Raw genomic sequence first — 21,592 nt, 5'->3', positions numbered from 1 at the left:
ACACATATCGCCATCTCACCTTTTAGCTAGTCTCCGTTTATTCCGTAGCCTTTTGTTCGAGTTTACTAACACTTAGCAACCGAACCGGTATCTAATACCATGGTGCTACTAGGAGTACTAGTAAAGTACACATCAATACAATGTATATCCAATATACTTCTATCGACCTTGCCAGCCTTCTTATCTACCAAGTATCTAGGGTAATTCTGCTCCAGTGGCTGTTCCCCTTATTACAGAAGCACTTAGTCTCGGGTTTGGGTTCAACCTTGGGTTTCTTCACTAAAGCAGCAGCTGATTTGCCGTTTCATGAAGTATCCCTTCTTGCCCTTGCCCTTCTTGAAACTAGTGGTTTCACCAACCATCAACAATTGATGCTCCTTCTTGATTTCTACTTTTGTGGTGTCAAACATCACGAATATCTCAAGGATCATCATATATGTCCCTGATATATTATAGTTCATCACAAAGCTCTAGCAGCTTGGTGGTAATGACTTCGGAGAAACATCACTATCTCATCTGGAAGATCAACTCCCACTCGATTCAAATGATTGTTGTACTCAGACAATCTGAGCACAAGCTCAACAATTGAGCTTTTATCCCTTAGTTTGCAGGCTAAGAAAATCGTCGGAGGTCTTATACCTCTTGACGTGGGCACGAGCCTGAAATCCCAATTTCAGCCCTCGAAACATCTCATATGTTTCGCGATGTTTCAAAACGTCTTCGGTGCCTCAACTCTAAACCGTTTAACTGAACTATCACGTAGTTATCAAAATGTGTATGTCAGATGTTCGCAACATCCACAGACGACATTCGAGGTTCAGCACACTGAGTGGTGCATTAAGGACATAAGCCTTCTATGAAGCAATGAGGACAATCCTCAGTTTATGGACCTAGTCCGCATAATTGCTACTATCATCTTTCAACTAAATTTTCTCTAGGAACATATCTAAACAGTAGAACTGAAGCATGTGCTACGACATAATTTGCGAAGACCTTTTGACTATGTTCAGGATAATTAAGTTCATCTTATGAACTCTCACTTAGATAGACATCCCTCTAGTCATCTAAGTGATTACATGATCCGAGTCAACTAGGCCGTGTCTGATCATCACGTGAGACGGACTAGTAAACATCACTGAACATCTTCATGTTGATCGTATCTACCATACGACTCATGCTCGACCTTTCGGTCTCTTGTGTTTCGAGGCCATGTCTGTACATGCTAGGCTCGTCAAGTCAACCTAAGTGTTTTGCATGTGTTCCGAGGCCATGTCTGTACATGCTAGGCTCGTCAACACCCGTTGTATTCGAACGTAAGAACCTATCACACCCGATCATCACGTGGTGCTTCGAAACGATGAACTTTCGCAACGGTGCACAATTAGGGGGAACACTTTCTTGAAATTTTAATGAGGGATCATCTTATTTACTACCGTCGTTCTAAGAAAATAAGATGCAAAAACATGATAAACATCACATGCAATCAAAAAGTGACATGATATGGCCAATATCATATTGCTCCTTTTGATCTCTATCTTTAGGGCTCCATGATCATCATCGTCACCGGCATGACACCATGATCTCCATCATCATGATCTCCATCATTGTGTCTCCATGAAGTTGTCTCGCCAACTTATTACTTCTACTACTATGGCTACCGGTTAGCAATAAAGTAAAGTAATTACATGGCGTTGTTCAATGACACGCAGGTCAGACAATAAATAAAGACAACTCCTATGGCTCCTGCCGGTTGTCATACTCATCGACATGCAAGTCGTGATTCCTATTACAAGAACATGATCAATCTCATACATCACATATCATTCATCACATTCTTCTTGGCCATATCACATCACATAGCATACCCTGCAAAAACAAGTTACACGTCCTCTAATTGTTGTTTGCATGTTTTACGTGGCTGTTATGGGTTTCTAGCAAGAACGTTTCTTACCTACGCAAAAACCACAACGTGATATGCCAATTGCTATTTACCCTTCATAAGGACCCTTTTCATCGAATCCGATCCGACTAAAGTGGGAGAGACAGACACCCGCTAGCCACCTTATGCAACTAATGCATGTCAGTCGGTGGAACCGGTCTCACGTAAGCGTACGTGTAAGGTTGGTCCGGGCCGCTTCATCCCACAATGCCGCCGAATCAAGATTGGACTAGTAACGGTAAGCATATTGAACAAAATCAACACCCACAACTACTTTGTGTTCTACTCGTGCATAGAAACTACGCATAGACCTAGCTCATGATGCCACTGTTGGGGAACGTAGCAGAAATTCAAAATTTTCTACGCGTCACCAAGATCAATCTATGGAGTAAACTAGCAACGAGGGGAAGGAGAGTGCATCGACATACCCTTGTAGATCGCTAAGAGGAAGCGTTCAAATGAACGGGGTTGATGGAGTCATACTCATCGTGATTCAAATCACCGGAGATCCTAGTGCCGAACGGACGGCACCTCCGCGTTCAACACACGTACAGCCCGGTGACGTCTCCCATGCCTTGATCCAGCAAGGAGAGAGGGAGAGGTTGAGGAAGACTCCATCCAGCAGCAGCACAACGGCGTGGTGGTGGTGGAGGAGCGTGGTACTCCAGCAAGGCTTCACCAAGCACCGCAAGAGATGAGGAGGGAGAGGGGTAGGGCTGCGCCAAGAAGGAGAGGAACTCGTGTGTCTTGGGCAGCCCAAACCTCAAGTATATATAGGGGGAGGGGAGGGTCTGTGCCCCCACCTAGGGTTCCCTCCCTAGGGGTGCCGGCAGCCCCCAGATCCCATCTAGGTGGCGGCCAGGTGGAGGGGGAGAGGGAGGCGCACCAGGCATGGGCCCTAAGGCCCATCTGCCCTTAGGGTTTGCCCCCCTCCTCCCCTTAGGCGCCTTGGGCCCTTGTGGGGGGGCGCACCAGCCCACCTGGGGCTGGTACCCTCCCACACTTGGCCCATGCAGCCCTCCGGGGCTTGTGGCCCCGCTTGGTGGACCCCCGGGACCCTCCCCATGGTCCCGGTACGTTACCGATAAACCCCGAAACTTTTCCGGCGACCAAAACAGGACTTCCCATATATAAATCTTTACCTCCGGACCATTCCGGAACTCCTCGTGACGTCCGGGATCTCATCCGGGACTCCAAACAACAAAAACATTCGGTAACCACGTATATCTATTCCCTATAACCCTAGCGTCATCGAACCTTAAGTGTGTAGACCCTACGGGTTCGGGAAACATGCAGACATGACCGAGACAACTCTCCGTCAATAACCAACAGCGGGATCTGGATACCCATGTTGGCTCCCACATGTTCCACGATGATCTCATCGGATGAACCGCGATGTCGAGGATTCAATCAATCCCGTATACAATTCCCTTTGTCTATCGGTATGATACTTGCCCGAGATTCGATCGTGGTATCCCGATACCTTGTTCAATCTCGTTACCGGCAAGTCTCTTTACTCGTTCCGTAACACATCATCCCGTGATCAACTCCTTGATCACATTGTGCACATTATGATGATGTCCTACCGAGTGGGCCCAGAGATACCTCTCCGTTCACACGAAGTGACAAATCCCAGTCTCGATTCGTGCCAACCCAACAGACACTTTTGGAGATACCTGTAGTGTACCTTTATAGCCACCCAGTTACGTTGTGACGTTTGGCACACCCAAAGCACTCCTACGGTATCCGGGAGTTGCACAATCTCATGGTCTAAGGAAATGATACTTGACATTAGAAAAGCTTTAGCAAACGAACTACACGATCTTGTGCTAGGCTTAGGATTGGGTCTTGTCCATCACATCATTCTCCTAATGATGTGATCCCGTTATCAACGACATCCAATGTCCATGGTCAGGAAACCTTAACCATCTATTGATCAACGAGCCAGTCAACTAGAGGCTTACTAGGGACATGGTGTTGTCTATGTATCCACACATGTATCTGAGTTTCCTATCAATACAATTCTAGCATGGATAATAAACGATTATCATGAACAAGGAAATATAATAATAACCAATTTATTATTGCCTCTAGCGCATATTTCCAACAATAGGTTAGTCCCAGAAATAATATAAAAGTGTAAAATAAAGCCCATTAGCATCCAAAACAGATAATATAATAGCATGGAACAATCAAAAATTATAGATACGTTGGAGACGTATCAGCAACTACTTCAGACTTGTGAAGCGGCTTGTTGATGCCTGCCCCCGGCTTGAGGTTATAAAGCGGTCGGTCTGTATTGAAGGTGCATGGATGGCCTTTGCCTGCGTCAAAACGCACTGGGCGAAGATGGATGCCAAGAAGCTAATGACCGAGGGGCCACCTGAGGGCAAGGAGCACCGCCGACCCGAGTTGTATTTTGATGGTGTCCTGGAGGGATCCCGCATTGTTGCGGATCACTGTGCGAAAGACATTATCTTTGAATGAATGTATGCGAGCTCCCTCTACCTTGTATGATGAAACAAAGAGTTTATGCAATATAATGCTTATTATGTTTTTAAATTTTTACTTCATGTGCAGCCGTGTTGTATGAAATCTGAGGGTTAACAAGTCGTCGGCTTCTGCCCCCATGTAGGTAGTACGGGGGTGTTCGGGATGGAATCTAAACAATCTTGATCCAATTAGATGGTCCTTAAAGGAGTTGTTTAGCGCAACAAACCGCGCAACCAGATTATGCGGCTGTAACGCCCTCACTTAGCCATAGGAGTGCGACAATAAAAACATCGGCGCAGCCCCTAGTATCCGAACTAGAGTGCTATAGGCGTCTGATTGGGAAGTACCAATCCTTCGTGTAATGCGGAAAAAATCCCCAATGATTTGTAACCTCCGAACAGCTGACCGGCTCTCGCCGCATCATGACAGTTAGTTTTCGGCTTTCTCTACTGAGGTGCTCCTTTGGATAAACCAAGACACAATCACAGTAGTTCTCCCTTTACTACCTTAGACGATATAGCAGAACGTATGGTAGCAAGCACAGGAGCTGGGCAACCCAAATATTGACCAAAGACATGATTCGAAGCCAATGCATATAATGCTAAACTCGGGCTGCCAAACTATACTTATAAAAAGTGTTCGGACTTTTGGTGCCATAGTGTGGGGTGTTGTGCAGCCCCTGGCGAACATGAAACGTACCAAAGTGTACGGGTGCTACCTGATAGGGTTATCCACAGGGGAGCTGGAAAAAAGGAAAGAAAACAGAAAAGGTACAAAGGTAAAAACCTGGAGTCCTACAGCTCCAGCCGCAAACTGTTCTCATTGTAATTTAATTAGTATGTCAAGGCGCATTGATACAGGTAGTGCGATAAGCAACAGGCTATTTGACATGCCGAAACCAAGGGAGAGCTGCATGTGGGTCCTGAAAAATAGGTAGAGTTATCGTTAACGAAATCGCCTAAAAAGTCCCCCATATGTCTGCGTTTCTCGCCGTCTTGGTGTGTTTATCCTTTAAGAGGACCGATGACTGGACCACCTGATGGTGCCTGTGGAATTGAGACCTGAAAAGGAAACAAGTAAAAGTGAAAGTATGTGTGTATCCGATGTCGGTTGAACCGTACTACGGACCACAAGCTAGCTATGCCTCCGTCGATGCCCATGGGATTTTGAGTGTGTATTTATGTACGCGCGGCACGAATGCCACCACTTTATCGGAACTGCGACGGAGGCCGGATTGCTAGTCGAGCTCCTGATGAGCCGACCTCTCCTGCTGCAGAGTAGTTCGGACCCTCTTAATGGTGTCTGTGGGCTCGGCAGCCGAATTAGGGTTCTGCTTGAGAAGGCCGCTTTGTACTTCTGCTGCTAAGGCAGCTGTGTGCTCTTCTGTATGGAGGGAGTGTTCCATATTTTCATTGACTGTTATGACGCCACGTGGACCGGGCATCTTGAGCTTGAGATAAGCATAGTGTGGTATTGCGTTGAATCGAGCGAACGCAGTTCGTCCGAGCAGTGTGTGCTGCGTGATAGCCGCTACGGAAAGGAACAATATTGAAGATTAACTCCTCGTTTCGGAAGTTGTCCGGAGATCCGGAGACAACCTCTAGTGTGATTGAGCCCGTACAGCGGGCCTCTACACCTGGCATGACTCCTTTGAAGGTAGTCCTGGTGGGCTTGATCCGAGATGGGTTAATGCCCATTTTTCGCGTTGTATCCCGATAGAGCATATTAAGGCTGCTACCTCCATCCATAAGGACGCGAGTCAAGTGGAACCCATCAATTATTGGGTCTAGGACAAGTGCGTCTGAGCCACCATGACGGATACTGGTCGGATGATCCCGGTGATCAAAGGTGATCGGGCATGACGACCATGGATTAAATTTTGGGGCGACTGGCTCTATCGCGTAGACGTCCCTGAGCACACGCTTGCGCTCCCTCTTGGGGATGTGGGTAGCGTATATCATGTTCACCGTTTTGACCTGAGGGGGAAACTTCTTTTGTCCCCCTGTGTTCGGTTGCTGGGGATCTTCATCATCGTCCTCGCTTTGTGATCCCTTTTCCCTATTCTCGATGTTTAATTTGCCGGCCTGTTTAAAAACCCAGCAATCTCTATTTGTATGATTGGGTGGTTTGTCTGGAGTGCCATGAATCTAGCACGGACGATCAAGTATGCGGTCCAAGCTGGATGGGCCTGAATTGTTCTTTTGGAACGGATTCTTCCGTTGACCGGACTTAGAGCCCCTGAATCTGGCATTGACTGTCGTGTCCTCGGTGTTATCATTGTTGTTTTGACGTTTGTATCTGTTGCGTCGAGACTTGTCTTTGCTAGTTTTAGCTTCAGGGGTGCCGGCGTCGCTTGCATTGCTTTTTCTACGGGGCAACCAACTATCCTCGCCCGCACAAAAGCGGGTCATGAGTGCCGTGAGGGCTGCCATGGATTTTGGTTTTTCTTGGCCGAGGTGGCGAGCGAGCCATTCGTCGCGGATGCTGTGTTTGAAGGCTGCTAGGGCTTCGGCATTCGGACAATCAACGATTTGGTTCTTTTTAGTTAAGAACCTAGTCCAGAATTTCCTGGCGGACTCTTCAGGTTGTTGAACTATATGGCTTAAGTCATCAGCGTCCGGAGATCGAACATATGTACCTTGGAAGTTATCGAGGAAGGCCTCTTCCAAGTCCTCCCAGCTGCCAATAGAATTTGCAGGCAGACTGTTGAGCCAGTGCCGAGCTGGCCCCTTGAGTTTTAAAGGGAGGTATTTGATGGCGTGGAGGTCATCGCTGCGGGCCATATGAATGTGGAGAATGAAGTCTTCGATCCACACCGTGGGGTCCGTGGTTCCATCGTATGATTCTATATTCACGGGTTTGAACCCTTCTGGGAATTCATGATCCAGGACCTCATCGGTGAAGCAATGAAGGTGTGCGGCGCCTCTATATCGGGTCGTATCGCGACGTAGCTCTGATGGAGTCCGTCTGTGGTTTTCAGCCCGCGCATGACTAAATTTGTCACATCCGAATAGGTGGTCGTCATCGCGTGTCGAGGCACGTCCTTGCGATCCGTAGATTGATCTAGTATGTCCTGCTTTACTGTTCAGGTTTTGCCGGAGGTCACATGTGTGACCGTGGGCTAGTTTACCTCTACCTGTGCGCTGAGGCGGGGCTGGCTGGTGTTCGGTGTGAGTTGTTGTTTTGTCTCGACCACGTGGTGGTTGGTCAGCCGCATTGTACGATGGAGGTATGTATTTTGGCGCCTCCTCGTCAAACTGAGGTAGCAATTTGCGCTTTGGGTAGCTTTTGGTTGGGCGCTTGAGGCCATATTCTTCGATTGCTAGGACGTCGGTCCATTTATCATTGAGCAGATCTTGGTCAGCTTGAAGCTGCTGCTGCTTCTTTTTCAGGATCCTTGCAGTGGCAATTAGCTGGCGCTTGAAGCGCTCCTGCTCAAGAGGTTGCTCAGGCACAATGAAATCCTCGGTGCCTATGCTCACCTCATCGTCGGAGAGCGGAAGGTAATTATCGTCCTCCGAATCTTCATGCATGGCATGTTTACCGGGGCTAACCTGCCCGCCTTCCCGTTCATCTTGTTCATTAGCTGTATCGATGGGGTCTTCGTTGTCTTCGGCACCTTCTGGAGTGTTATCTTCTCTTGTGCTGGTGTTTGTTGTCTTTACTGCGGCGTGACTTAGAGCGGCGCCGCTGACGCTGACGCTTGGACTATATTTCACAAGGTTTATCCTCAGCTGGATCTTCCTTGTCCTTGCCGCTGTTCTCCTTTGGTGCATCCACCATGTATACATCATACGAGGAAGTGGCCGTCCAGCATCCGGTGAACGGCGGATTTTGGGCCTCTTCTTCTCCGGCATCGTCGTCCATACCGTCGATGTCTTCGGAGTCGTAATCAAGTTCGTCGGTCAAATCCTCAACCATGGCTATGAAGTGGGTGGCGGGTGGGAAGCAAAATTCTCCACCGTCAGCCCCTAGTTCAAGCCGGATATAGTTCAGCTGTGAGTCCCCCGCCAAGGACAGGTTTTTTAATGAGTTTAGCACATCGCCCAAAGGCGAGTGCTGGAAGATGTCTGCGACACTGAATTCGAAGATCGACAAACGATCAAGCTCGGCGTCCGCGGGCTCACGCGGTTCGGAACTTACGACCGGAGACGAGTCCGGAGTTCCGCTGACAAAAACGTCGTGAGAGGTTAAGTCTATGTGCGGATCCAGCGCCGTGGAATCTGTGGCCTCCGTAGTGGGGTTGATCCTCCCGTCCTTGGATGGCGCAGCTTGCTCCAGATCTAGGGCCAGAGCGGTTATAGGAGCAATCTTCTGGATGCAGCCAGATGGCAGATTTAGGTCATGATCATCGGGGTGACTGGGAGCGGCTACCGCGGTCTCGAATCCGGCGAAGATCAAGTCTCCACGGATGTCCGCAACATAGTTCAAGCTCCCAAATCTGACCTGATGGCCAGGGACGTAGCTTTCGATCTGCTCTAGATGGCCAAACGAGTTGGCCCGTAGTGCGAAGCCGCCAAACACGAAGATCTGTCTGGGAAGGAAAGTTTTTCCTTGGACAGCGTCATTATTGACAATCGAAGGGGCCATCAAACCTTTTGGCGACGGCACAGTGGAACTCTCAATGAAAGCACCAATGTCGGTGTCAAAACCGGCGGATCTCGGGTAGGGAGTCCCGAACTGTGCGTCTAAGGTCGATGGTAATAGGAGACAAGGGACATGATGTTTACCCAGGTTCGGGCCCTCTCTATGGAGGTAATACCCTACATCCTGCTTGATTGATATTGATGAATATGAGTATTACAAGAGTTGATCTACCTCGAGATCGTAATGGCTAAACCCTAGAGGTCTAGCTTGTATGGCTATGATAATGAATCTCTCCCTCTCCGGACTAAGTCCTCCGGTTTATATAGACACCGAGAGGATCTAGGGTTATACAAGGTCGGTTACAAAGAAGGGAATCTACATATTCGGTCGCCAAGCTTGCCTTCCACGCCAAGGAGAGTCCCATCTGGACATGGGTGCAGTCTTCGGTCTTCGTATCTTCACAGCCCATCAGTCCGGCCCATGGCCAACAGGCCGGACGCCCGAGGACCCCTTAGTCCAGGACTTCGTCAATGGTGTCCAACACAATACCGACTTTTAGAAGAAGTGTAAGAAGACCTTCAAGAAGAACAAGAAGGATGAGGGCACTTGTGGTTCAATTGAACATTGGGCCAACAAGTGCCCAACCAAGTTTAAGAAGTCAGGACAGGACTTCAAGTCTGTCAAAATGATTGTGGGCAACAATGAGAATGGTGCACTGGGTACAGTAATTTATTTACTATTTTTCAGTGTTTTAGCCTACCGATTGGTGGGTGGACACAGGTGCAGGTGGTCATGTGTGTGCTGACATTTCATTTTTCACTTCTTACCAGGTCACAAGCCACAGGTCTGTATTGATGAGGAATGGTGCGAGTGCTTTTGCTCATGGTGTTGGCATGGTCAATCTGAAGTTTACTTCGGGGAGGATCGTGCAGCTAAATAACATGCAACATGTCCCCGCCATCAAGAAGAACCTCGTTAGTGGCTCCCTTCTATGTAGAGAAGGGTTTAAGTTGGTCTTCGAGTATAATAAATTAGTTGTTACTAAATATGTACTATTTGTTGGAAAAGGTTATGAGAGCGGAGGGATGTTTCTCCTTTCCCTCACAGATTTTTGTAATAAAGTCGTGAACCATATTCATTTGAGTGTTAATGAATCTAAAGTTTGGCATTCACGTCTTTGTCACATTAGTTTCGGTTTTATGACGCGGCTAGCTAAGTTGGATTTAATCCTGAGTTTCACTTGAGCCAAATGTTCTAAGTGTCTTTCATGTGTGCAAGCTAAGAAACCTCGTAAGCCTCACAAGGCCGTGGAGGAGAGACACTTGGCACTAGTAGAACTCATACATTCTGATCTTTGTGAGATGAATGGTGTGTTGACTAAAGGTGGAAAGAAATACTTCATGACATTGGTAGATGATTCCACTAGATATTGTTATGTGTATCTATTAAATACTTCCTCCATTCCAAAATATAGTGCGTCTGTGCTTTCGGAGGTCCAACTTTGACCATATATTGAACCAACGAGATTGACTGCGGCGGGAGAAAAAATTATATAATTGAAAACTTCTTTTGAATACGAATTCACTGGTATAACTTTTGCTCCCGCCACAGTCGGTCTCGTTGGTTAAATTTATGGTCAAAGTTGAAGCACGGAATAGAGGAAGCACTATATTTTAGAACGGAGGGAGTACTAAAGATGAGGCTCTACACTACTTTAAAATCTATAAGGCAGAAGTTGAGAATCAACTTGGAAAGAAAATTAAACGAGTCCGGTCAAATCATTGTGGAGAGTACTTCTCGAGTAAGTTTGATTCTTTTTGTGCAGAACACAGCATTATTCATGAGAGGACGCCTCCCTATTCACCCCAGTCAAACAGGGTTGCCGAGCGGAAAAATCGTACTCTAACTGATTTGGTTAATGCCATGTTAGATACATCAGTTTTATCCAAGGCATGGTGGGGGAGGCTATATTGACGGCATGTCATGTCCTGAGTAAAGTTCTGACAAAGGATAATGAAATCACTCCCTATGAGAAATGGGCGAAGAGAAGGACAACACTCTCGTATTTGCGTACTTGGGGCTGTTTGGCAAAAGTCAATGTGCCGATTCCCAAAAAGCGTAAGCTTGGATCCAAGACTGTGGACTGCGTTAATTTGGGCTACGCTAAGAACAACGTTGGCTATAGATTTCTAGTAGTGAAATATGAGGTACCTGACCAGAAGGTCGGTACAATTATGGAGTCTAAAGATGCTACATTCTTCGAGGATATTTTTCCTATGAGAGATACGCAAAGCACTTCTAGATAGGAATCTGAGGAGACTCCTGAGCCTGCCATTCCTATGGAATATTATGAACAAACACATGATGAAAATCCTAAGGAGGATGACGAGGAAATCCTTGGTAGGGGCAAGAGACAAAGGACTGCAAAGACCTTTGGTGATAATTTCTTCGTGTACCTCATGGATGATACTCCCACTTCTATTTCAGAAGCGTATGCCTCTCCAGAAGCTGACTACTGGAAGGATGCGGTACGTAGAGAGATGGATTTCATCATGGATAATGGGACATGGGAGATCACTGAGAGTCCTTATGGTTGCAAACCATTGGGATGTAAGTGGGTGTTCAAAAAGAAGCTTAGTCCCGATGGTACGATTGAAAAGTACAAGGCTAGGCTTGTGGCCAAGGGCTATGACCAGAAAGAAGAGGAAGATTTCTTCAATACTTATTCACTAGTGGCCAGACTAACCACCATTCAAGTATTACTCTCGTTGGCGGACTCACATGGTCTTCTCGTCCACCAGATGGATGTTAAGACGGCTTTTCTGAATGGAGAGCTAAACAAGGAAATCTACATGCAACAGCTAGATGGCTTTGTGATAGATGGTCAGGAAAGAAAGGTGTGTAGGTTGCTAAAATATTTATATGGCCTAAAACAAGCACCTAAGCAATGGCATGATATGTTTAATACAACTCTGACATCCGTTGGCTTCGTTGTTAATGAAGCTGACAAATGTGTATACTATCGACATGGTGGGGGCGAAGGAGTTATACTGTGCTTGTATGTTGATGACATACCGATATTCGAAACCAACCTCGAAGTCATTGAGGAGTTCATGTCGTTTCTATCTCAGAACTTTGAGATGAAAGACCTTGGTGTGGCTGATGTTATCTTGAAAATCAAGCTACTGAGAGATGATGATGGTGGGATTACACTTCTGCAATCCCATTATGTTGAGAAGGTGTTGAGTCGTTTTGGATATTCAGACTGTACACCATCTCAAACACCATATGATCCTAGCGTGTTGATTCAAAAGTCCAAAGGCACGGCTAAAGATCAATTGAGATACTCTCAAATCATTGGTTCACTGATGTACCTAGCGAGCGCAACGAGGCCTGACATCGCGTTTGCTATGAGCAAACTGAGTCGATTTGTTTCTAAACTGGGTGATGTACATTGGCTGGTAGTTGAAAGAGTTATGCGCTATCTAAAAGGTACTATGAACTATGGACTTCACTATACCGGAGACTCGTCGATACTTGAAGGGTATAGTGATGATGAGATGAAGGCCACAACTAGGTACATGTTTACTCTTGGAGGTGGCGCTGTTTCCTGGAAGTCTTGCAAGCAAACAATCTTAACGAGATCGGCAATGGAAGTGGAATTAACAGCATTAGACACATCTGGTGTCTAAGCAGGATGGCTTCGAGATCTTTTGATGGACTTGCCATTGGTTGAGAAGCCGGTTCCGGCTATCCTTATGAACTGTGATAATCAAACTGTTATCACCAAGGTAAGAGTTCAAAGGATAACATGAAGTCCAACAAACACATAAGAATGAGATTAAAAGCTATCAGAAAACTAAGAAACTCCGGAGTGATATCGTTGGACTATATCCATACGGCTAAGAATCTGGCAGATCCCTTTACAAAAAGGCTATCACGTGTTGTGATAGATAATGCGTCAAGGGAGATGGGTATGAGACCCACATGAGTTGCCAGGGTGGTAACCCAACATATGTGATCGGAGTTCCCGTGAAGTAGGATCTGGGAAAACAAGCCAGTGGTGAAATGAGGAGAGTAACTATACTCACCCACTCCGTTGGAGATGCAATACTCTCGATATTGTATGGTGTGATGACTACTGTCTTAATGTGTTCCAAAGCTTATGTAAGCAAGATGTTATCCTATAGAGCGATCTTTGAAGGAACACACCTATATGAGCCCGACTGCTGGTCACAATCTATGAGATTGGGGTGATCTCTAGTAAGCTCATGAATAGGCCAGGAGTGTGACTTATATGCTCCACCCGAGGGATCAGCCTTCCGCAGCCTAGTACTAGTAAGACATGTGGTGAAGCTTCTTTACGCCAAACTGACAATTCAAGGCTTAGTCCGTTGTTCAGTTGTGAAGGAGTGTAGCTACTTGCTCTAGGTGAAGCTCAATCTTAACAGGTCTTCACTGAAACACTGGTATATCGAAACAACAATTGGATGTAGTGGGATTTAGGCCCACCTAGTAATTTCAGTAAATCTGTAAGGGCCCATGGCACTAGGTGTAGTGCGAAGTTTAGTCCCCCCTCCCCCGCTAGTGGAGAAGGAGTTGGACCTCTTTATAAGGATTTATTGTCTACATGTTATTGAAGCTTGAGAAGAGAAGAGGCCCTCGCGCACTCCTCCTCCGCCGCCCGCCTCGCCACGCCACGACGCGTCGCCAGTTTCGGGAATGAGCCGACCGAGCTCATACCTACGTGCTTATTTTTTGCCAGTCACTAACGGAGAGTTTACTGACAGCTGGGCCACGATCTGAGATGTCGGATCGTGGGCTGTCACGGACTCGGGCGTGGGTCGAGCCCACCTCTCTCAACGTGGATGCGCCAATATAAGTGTGAGGTGTCTCCTAACCCTAGCCGCCACGAACATATCACATATGCTCCACACGCACGCCCATCGTCGTTCCTTTGCTGCTGCTGCCGCCGGTGACTCCATCCCATCCGCCGCGTACACGGTCGATGGGAGAGCAGATCTCTGAAACCCCGCCCCTCCTGATCCTGTACGGAAGAGGGGCGAATAGGTTTTTGGGACGCGACTGCTCGCCTCCGATCCACTACTTCCTCTGCGTTCGCGTCATCTTCATCATCACCATGTCACAGTCCGACGCCGACCGTCTCGCTGCCGAGAAGCTCGAGGCTGACAAGAAGGCCGCCGAGGACGCTACTGCCACCACCTCCGCCACGGCTTCTGCCTGGCCTGCTGGAGGGTATAACAGGTTACACTCCTGTTTATTTTCGTATTAGCAGTATTAGCAGTATGTGTAGATATGTCTACTGTTTGCGTAGTACATGCTTGGTTAGATCAAAATCGATATGTCGTTAATTCAGTCAATGTCATGCTAGTGATTTATCTATGGATTAAAGTAATCGAAAAATTGTCCATTTACTCAGCATGCGTGTGTGCAATGCAGGTACAGGCTTGCTGTGAGCCTGACGACTTTGACTGTTTTATTACATACGAGTCGGGGTTTCAATTGTTTGCAGAAGTGCACTACTGAACAGAATTTCCACTGTTTGGATGTATTTACTGAACAGAATGGTTCACATGGAGGCACATAATTAGAGGCCGGGCTACTACTTGGATCTCGCCATGGATCAGGCATGGATGAATTTCCACTGTTTGAATGTATTTACTAAACAGAATTTCATTCATTTATCTGAAGTTTATGCACCCATGCCTTAAGTTTTATTGTTCTTTTGCACGACAAATGATACATAAGTCTTCCAATCTCAATCAATTGTGAAAATAAATATATGAGAAAAATTAATATATCCTAATATTGTTATGTGGATTGCAAATAGGATTTGTAATCTTCATCTATATTCATGCAACAGATTTGTCTCTCCCTGGGTTTTGAAGTCTCAATTTCTGCTCCCGTTGCCACAAAATAGATATTTTTTTCGACAAACAAGTATTGTAAAGCATGTGTGTTTCAAACATTTCTGTTTTAGAATTTTAGAGTATGTTAATGCTTTCTTTATCATTTCTCCGTTAGATAAATATGATTCTTCATGCTTAGTTGATTTTTCTATTTTTGAAGTGAACTATAATTTGGAATCAATCAATTATTTATTTGTTTTCATAAGCTTCTTAACTTTTACATATCGTGGTGTGTTTCTAATTATTACTTTAGCTTTTAATATGTCGTCATTGCAATTAAAGAAGCGACAGGGGGAGGGGTAACCAACAATATGAGTGGGCAGCCGTGTTGAAACGAAGGCGTCGACCTGTGAGGGGGACGACTGAGTCATGCTTACTAAATTAGGGTTATATGATGTTTTTTTTCTTCCATTGCAACGCTCGGGCAAATTTGCTAGTATAACTAATAGTACATATATCATCATTTTTTGCCGGCAAAAAATGATAAAGAGATCAAGTCATTATACATGATCAGCCTGTACCATGCTGGCTCTCCCTACTTGCAAGCTCAGAACAAAATGTCCTAGCAACCTATGTAGTACATTTACATCTCTGCATGAAGCAAAATGGCGAGGTTGCGGATGGAAGTACTTCCAAACGCTAAGCCTCCTCCTTCACCTTTGATGATCCAGGTAAGCATGGATGACTTTGGATCATCGGCGCAGCATTCATTCCCATGCAGCTGAGCAAGCCGGCTTGAACGCAAGGATTGCCACGGTTCTGTCTATCGCGTTCGTCTCCCGTTCTGCACGGTCTGATGTCGAGGTGCTGAAATTGTCCAGTGAAAACAATTAGGATTAGCAACACATCCACACTACATAAAAAACGGGACCATACTATCAAGAGGCATAGCATATGGTGAACATTCTACAATTGCTCCGGACTATGTACCTAGATTCGGTGCCCTCTGATTGCTGAAAACTTTGCTCGTTTGAGCACGTCAGTGTTCGTCCATTTACAGCAGTGCACTGCGCTTCCGAGCTTTCAGCCAGCCTGTAGAAAGCGTCACGGAGGCATACACGTGTCTTCTTTGTCAGCTTCAAAAGCAGATGTTTCATAGTTACAGACATGTAAAGATGCAAAGGTTACATGAACAAACTGGACATGCCAAAATGGTAGCCCCTCTTCCGGTGAACATACCTGAAACATGACATCTTCAAGTTCCTCAAGCACTGCTACTTCCCCGTTGGAGGAGCTCTCTATATCGGCCACTGATCTACTCCTCTTCATGGTGCTCACCTCAGCCTGCAATTTAACAAAATTTAGTTTAAGCCAAATAAGTAATTTATTCAGTAACTATAGATGCTTGAACAAACAATCTTCTGTACTGGAGCAGGATTATACCTTGTCCTGGGAGGCACTCAGTAGTGTTTGTAAGCTGCCATCAGCGCTGCTAGGATCATTTTGCAAGTCATGGCTGAACAAAGGAAAGCCGCAAGTATCCATGGTGTCCATTTCATTATGACCCGGATTTGTTTCTTGATTTTGAGAATCAGTCAATACTCCACTCAGCATGTTCTCATAGGACAGCAGCCTGTGCATGGAGCCAGGGAACATATCAAGTGCCTGAAACGGCGCATCCATCATCCTCATTTCATCATCTGAAAATTGACTCCTGAAAAAGTTTTTGGACAAATGGGCTTACAACCATGCATAAGATCTACGGCGACCACTCGCACATTACTTTCTATATGAGCCTTTAGTAAAGCACTACACTAGTGTTGTGTACATACAAGAAGATGTCGTTTGTTTCCTTGGAGTGTTGTAGTTCCAACGGCGCTGGCCCCTCAGAATGTTCTTCTGAAGGCCCTGTGCTGCAATCTGAAGATGCAACTCTGGGACATGCTGAAGACCTCTCCTGTTGGCTGCTCCTCTCATGTTCCTCGGCGTCGTCGAAACATTGCTCGATGCCATTCTCATGCTCGTCTGAGTATAGGCTTGTTGTGTTCAAATCATCAGATAGCCTTGAATTCCATTGTGTCCAGTAATTTCCTTGCTCTGTCTTTTGATTCCCGGCGAGTTCGTCGCCAGATGGGAAGATGCTTCCACCTTCTGCCAGGGTATAACACGACATGCTACTCATCTGGAAGAGGTATGACACTATTAGAACATTAACCAAACTACATGTATGTCAGACAAGCAAATTTTGTATTCATAGGTGACTGCTGGAGTTATAATTCATCGATTCAGGATCTCTTTCAATTCAGGGCTAACCAGTTTGCAAATAGCCGAGCAAAAAGGGACAAGTCACTCGTGCGTATTCAAGAAAAAAAGGGACAAGTAATCAAATCTAAGCATCAAAAATGATTTCTGTTTCTTTCAAAGCTAAGCGAAAGGCAGAACTTTTTTACAGTACCCGCTGGTTGCTGCTACTCGTGCCATATACTCTAACCGCGAGTTAGCAATCCCCAACCGCGGCTTAATCCTAGCCTCGTAGTTAAGTCCGTTATCTACGTTACGCATGCTACACGGCTAATTTTTTTCACAATAGAAATTATAAAGGGAAAGTGAAAAGCATCAACATATCAATTCACGGCAGATCGGGGTAAGCATTGACCAGAAGAGGCCACCGGTTGGGCACTTGGGCACGACCTCCGCACCGATGCCGTCCGCCGTGGCGGCTCGCACAGTCGGCTGCACGGAGCCCGGCTTCCAGGTGCGGTGCAGCGGCGGCGGAAGCGGAATATGGGACTCTGGGCAGCGGGCCGCCGGCGCCCCTTTCAGGCCGGGGGAAGGTGGAAGCCATGGACTCTTGGACGGGTAAATCTTAGCATCTCCATGAATCAACGAATCCATCCTTCCGTTGCTTGTTGTTGGCGATGGCGAGTTGGAATCGAGATCCACTGTCGTTGCTTTGGTTCGCTGAATGTTATCGACTCGTGGCGTTCCCCACGTCGACCCCGACCCTCGATCCGGATGGACGAACCCGGTTCGAGGACCGCTGCCTCCTTCCCCGTTCCCGGCAACTATATTCCATATGAGGGACAAAGCTAGCTAGCTACCGGCAGAGGTTAAAAAGAAATTAGCCTTACGGACGAAATCTTACGGGGAGAGCACGGAGTAGAGCAATTGAGCGGAGAACAAATCAACAGAGGAAGAACAGAAGAGTAAATCAGCAGCGCACAAACCTTTTCTGTCTTGTCCTGGGTGCTGTTCTTGAAGAACAGATGAGGAAGGGGAGCTGCTCTTGTGGATGCGCGGAAGGAAGCGTCTAGGCGGCTGCTGCTGCTGCTTGTATAATTGTGGTGGACGGGGAGAAGAGAAGATGAGGAGGGGATTGCTCTACTTAACGACCAAAGCGACACAATGGCAGGCGGGCCAGACGGGCGGTCGGGCCCGCGGGTCAGTGCTGTGGTGGGCCCGGGCTGGTGAGGTGTGAGCCGATGGGCCAAGCAAAAGTGGAGCCGCAAACTTGTGGCTGGAGAGGGTGCTTATCTAAATCAAGGCTGCCGCTGCGCCACGTACGCCTAAGGATCCTTTGCTCAAATATAGTGCGCTCTATCCTCCCACGTAATTTGGCAGGGAGGCGGAAACACCCCTGCCTAACTACTATTTCCGCTCAGCCCTCGAACGTGCCAAGGCATCTGGTGGGTGATGTAAACTAGCTGTGGTATCCAAAAAGATGCCGTCTGGGTTACTTTATATTGTACTAGTCGAATACCGTGCGTTACCACGGAAGAGATGTTACCAATCAAATTATTGCACTATCAATGTTTGATGTGCTTTACTTTGGAGTATAATATAATTTGATCAGTTTGGTTATAGCGAATACATTATTTATTTAGGCGTATCATAGAAGTTCTATGAGCTTTAAGTTTTATGAATGAATTTTTTAGATAACAACTTTCAAAGACTAAAATTGAATCTGAAATTTAAGTGACAACTCTATTACTTAGACAATTCGTTTCCTTCTCCATGTCACACCATTTTCTTTGCGTCGCAGACAAAAGCTATATTGAAGCAATCTGTCACATGGTGTAGTTGACGTGTAGATCATAAAGGTTCCATGTACAGTCTATGTACATCAGCCAACACCACAAAGATTAGAGATGCGTGCATGACGCGGTAAAGAAAAATTAATCACTAAATTTGGTACTTTATTTGAAACAAAATAATTAGATATTAAATGACACCAATAAAATAGTACTCCCTCCTGTATATTAATATTCATGGTGATTTCGTGTCATTATCATTAACAAAATAACCTGTAGAAAATTATTCCCTTCTCTTGATCATACCATGCTACCCATTAGTACTCTCAATGTTAGTGCATAATGACAAATCATAACATCAAAGTGTAAGAACAAACTTGTTTTGGTGACCAGAAATAAATTACCTGCACAAGTCGTTCTTAAAGCTACAGGATGCAAGAGGAAAGCATAGTTAGAGCTACAGGATATAAGAGGAAAACATAGTCACACAGGACGAACAAAAGGGAGAGACGAACAAGATGATTACATGAACACAACGTGTCCTAGGTCCTCTCCCGCCGCCCTGGCTACTGCCTGCCCTGCACTCGCGCACGCCGCTCCGCAGCTGTCCCAAGCATCAACCATGTGCCTCGCCCGCGCCCTTCAGTAGCCCCACGAGCACCTGGCAGCCGTCACCGGCACCCTCGCCTGCGATTCTGCGATGCCGAGACGAGCGGTCCTGCACCGGGATGAATGTAGCTAGAGCGATGGCCATGTCTGTACGCTCAGCCGTAGCACGCCCTTGTAGACCACAAAGAGAGAATGAGCATAAGAGATGAGGGAAAAAACTACCTGGATTGCAGCCGCCACTGCCCTAGCTCAGGCACGCTGCCGACTTGTTTTCTGCTCCTCCATGAGTCGTGGCAATTCGAGGGGGCTCCGGGCCTCAGCCGCTTCCGCCTCGACGATCAACCCTGTCTAGGGCTCGGGGCTTTATAGAGGACCACCAGGAGCATCTCGATGAAGACGATAGAGACAACGCCGCCGCGGCGACCGATGCTGGTGAGTTCAGAGGCCAGGAGGTAGAGCGCGATGGCCACCCCAAACGTAGGCGTGAACCCTGCGCGTCCACCACTTCCCCGCCCGCGTCATGCTAGTGACGCGCTCCTCGAGGAGGAACACCATTGAAACGGTGCACATGGCGGCCTCCCGTCTGGCATGATGGCGAGCATGACCAGGAAGGAGGAACATGCATGGTCAGGTCGTTAGGAAATAAGGAGAAGCCCTAGCAGATCGTGCATGTATAGATGTGTGCATACCGGTGCGTTGATTTTGCCTGGTCTAGCGGCAGTTCTGGATTGCATAGGAAACGTGCATGCGTGGGTAGGGTTGTTTCTTTTTTGGTTTTTCCCCTTGTAAACCGGAGGGTTGGAAGTGTGGGAGGTGCTGTAAAAAGATCGTTGCGGTTTTCGCGAGAGGCGATCATGGTCTCATGGATGGATCGTGGGAAGGAGGTGGCCCAATGATACGTGTCCAATCGAACGAGGTGTCGAACCACGAGGGGAGGTCGAACCATCACGACGTTCGATCCCCTTTAATAGTAGAGATAAAAAAGCTGCGCCAACAGTTGCCTCCAATGGCGTGCATCAAAAAACCACTAAATGTTTTCGGCCGTCGGTTCGGACACTTTTTGTCATCCAATGTCGTGTCCGAGGTTCGGACGTTCGAAATCCCGCAAACCAAAAGCAAAACGGTTGGAGGTTGCGGGCTTTCGAACATGCGTCATGCAGACATCCGACTGAGCGGCCCCATCCAAGACTCTCGCCACGCGGATCGCTTCAGGAGGCTTGCCGCGCATTAACTGCCACTTAGAGTGGACGCGGCGGATGACCATTCATGGGATGACATATCTGCATAGGAAATTATCTACAAGTTGTTTAGCTTGTTTTGATGTGAAATGACTAGGAGGTGTCCGCGAGAGAAACATGATCTGCGTCAAAGCATAATTTGAAGTAGTTGAGGCAAAGACATTAAGTGACGATTTCAAAACAATAGAAAGTACACTTCATAGTGACTAAGACAAGATCTAATACAAAGTGAACATGCTTGTTAGCGTGCGTAAAAATGCGGTGGCATAATCGGTACGGTACTTCCGAATAAGAAAAGAAGGGCGAGGGAGTTGATTTTTGCTTGGGCTTTTCATGGAGCCCAGAAATTTCAAAAATTTAAGAGTTGATTTTTTTAAGATTAAAAAATTCTGAAAGTAAATACACAATTACTTAGAGATGTATTCTACATGTGTGTAAAATTTCATTATGAAACACTTATTGTTGTGAGCTGTAAAAAAACAAAATCATGTATTTCATTATGTTGTACATATTTTTTGTATTCTCTGACATACCCAATCCAGGGAGGATAGGAATCATCTTTTTTTAAGTGTAATTTTTAGTATTATAATTTGGAATTATCTTAAAATCTATTGGCCTGCTGTAAATGATATGACTGATATTGTTGTCAAGACCAGGAAGGACTTTGCCAAGCCCTTCTTTTGTTGAAGTGGTGTTTACATCATGGTGGGATATTTGGGTCACTAGAAATGACAAAGTCTTCAGAAATGAAAGACCTACTTTTGATAGATGGATAGTTGGCTTTATTCATGATATTTCACTGTTGGCACACAGGATCAAGGCTAG

General features: G+C 46.4%; 1 protein-coding gene and 1 long non-coding RNA gene across 2 annotated transcripts; both read right to left on the bottom strand.

The window, feature by feature from the left end:
• Window positions 1-15,336: 15,336 nt before the first annotated feature.
• Window positions 15,337-18,269, bottom strand: LOC123190226 (protein LNK4). Its single transcript, XM_044602838.1, has 6 exons — window positions 18,117-18,269; window positions 16,722-17,071; window positions 16,333-16,603; window positions 16,129-16,233; window positions 15,880-16,025; window positions 15,337-15,756 (listed from the first exon to the last, which is right to left on the bottom strand). Exons 2-6 carry the CDS (start codon window positions 17,069-17,071, stop codon window positions 15,657-15,659), a joined length of 972 nt encoding a protein of 323 aa, XP_044458773.1. The 5' UTR covers window positions 18,117-18,269; the 3' UTR covers window positions 15,337-15,656.
• Window positions 18,270-19,029: 760 nt separating this feature from the next.
• On the bottom strand, window positions 19,030-20,361 carry LOC123093482 (uncharacterized). Its single transcript, XR_006445377.1, has 3 exons — window positions 20,219-20,361; window positions 19,752-20,112; window positions 19,030-19,638 (listed from the first exon to the last, which is right to left on the bottom strand). It is a non-coding gene; the product is annotated as an uncharacterized lncRNA (long non-coding RNA).
• Between the last annotated feature and the right edge of the window lie 1,231 nt (window positions 20,362-21,592).

This window comes from Triticum aestivum, chromosome 1A (assembly GCF_018294505.1).
Source record: "Triticum aestivum cultivar Chinese Spring chromosome 1A, IWGSC CS RefSeq v2.1, whole genome shotgun sequence".
Taxonomy (NCBI): Eukaryota; Viridiplantae; Streptophyta; class Magnoliopsida; order Poales; family Poaceae; genus Triticum; species Triticum aestivum.
The sequence above is the reverse complement of the archived record's forward strand: the minus strand, read 5'-3'. Positions and strand labels throughout refer to the sequence as shown.

What these genes read in the sequence shown, in the direction of transcription:
- LOC123190226 (XM_044602838.1), bottom strand. Translation starts at nt 17,071, where the DNA reads ATGAGTAGCATGTCGTGTTATACCCTGGCAGAAGGTGGAAGCATCTTC. An exon ending in TTGAAGATGTCATGTTTCAG is followed by an intron (nt 16,026 to 16,128) that starts GTATGTTCACCG and finishes CTGCTTTTGAAG; the next exon opens with CTGACAAAGAAGACACGTGT. An exon ending in TCAGAGGGCACCGAATCTAG is followed by an intron (nt 15,757 to 15,879) that starts GTACATAGTCCG and finishes GGACAATTTCAG; the next exon opens with CACCTCGACATCAGACCGTG.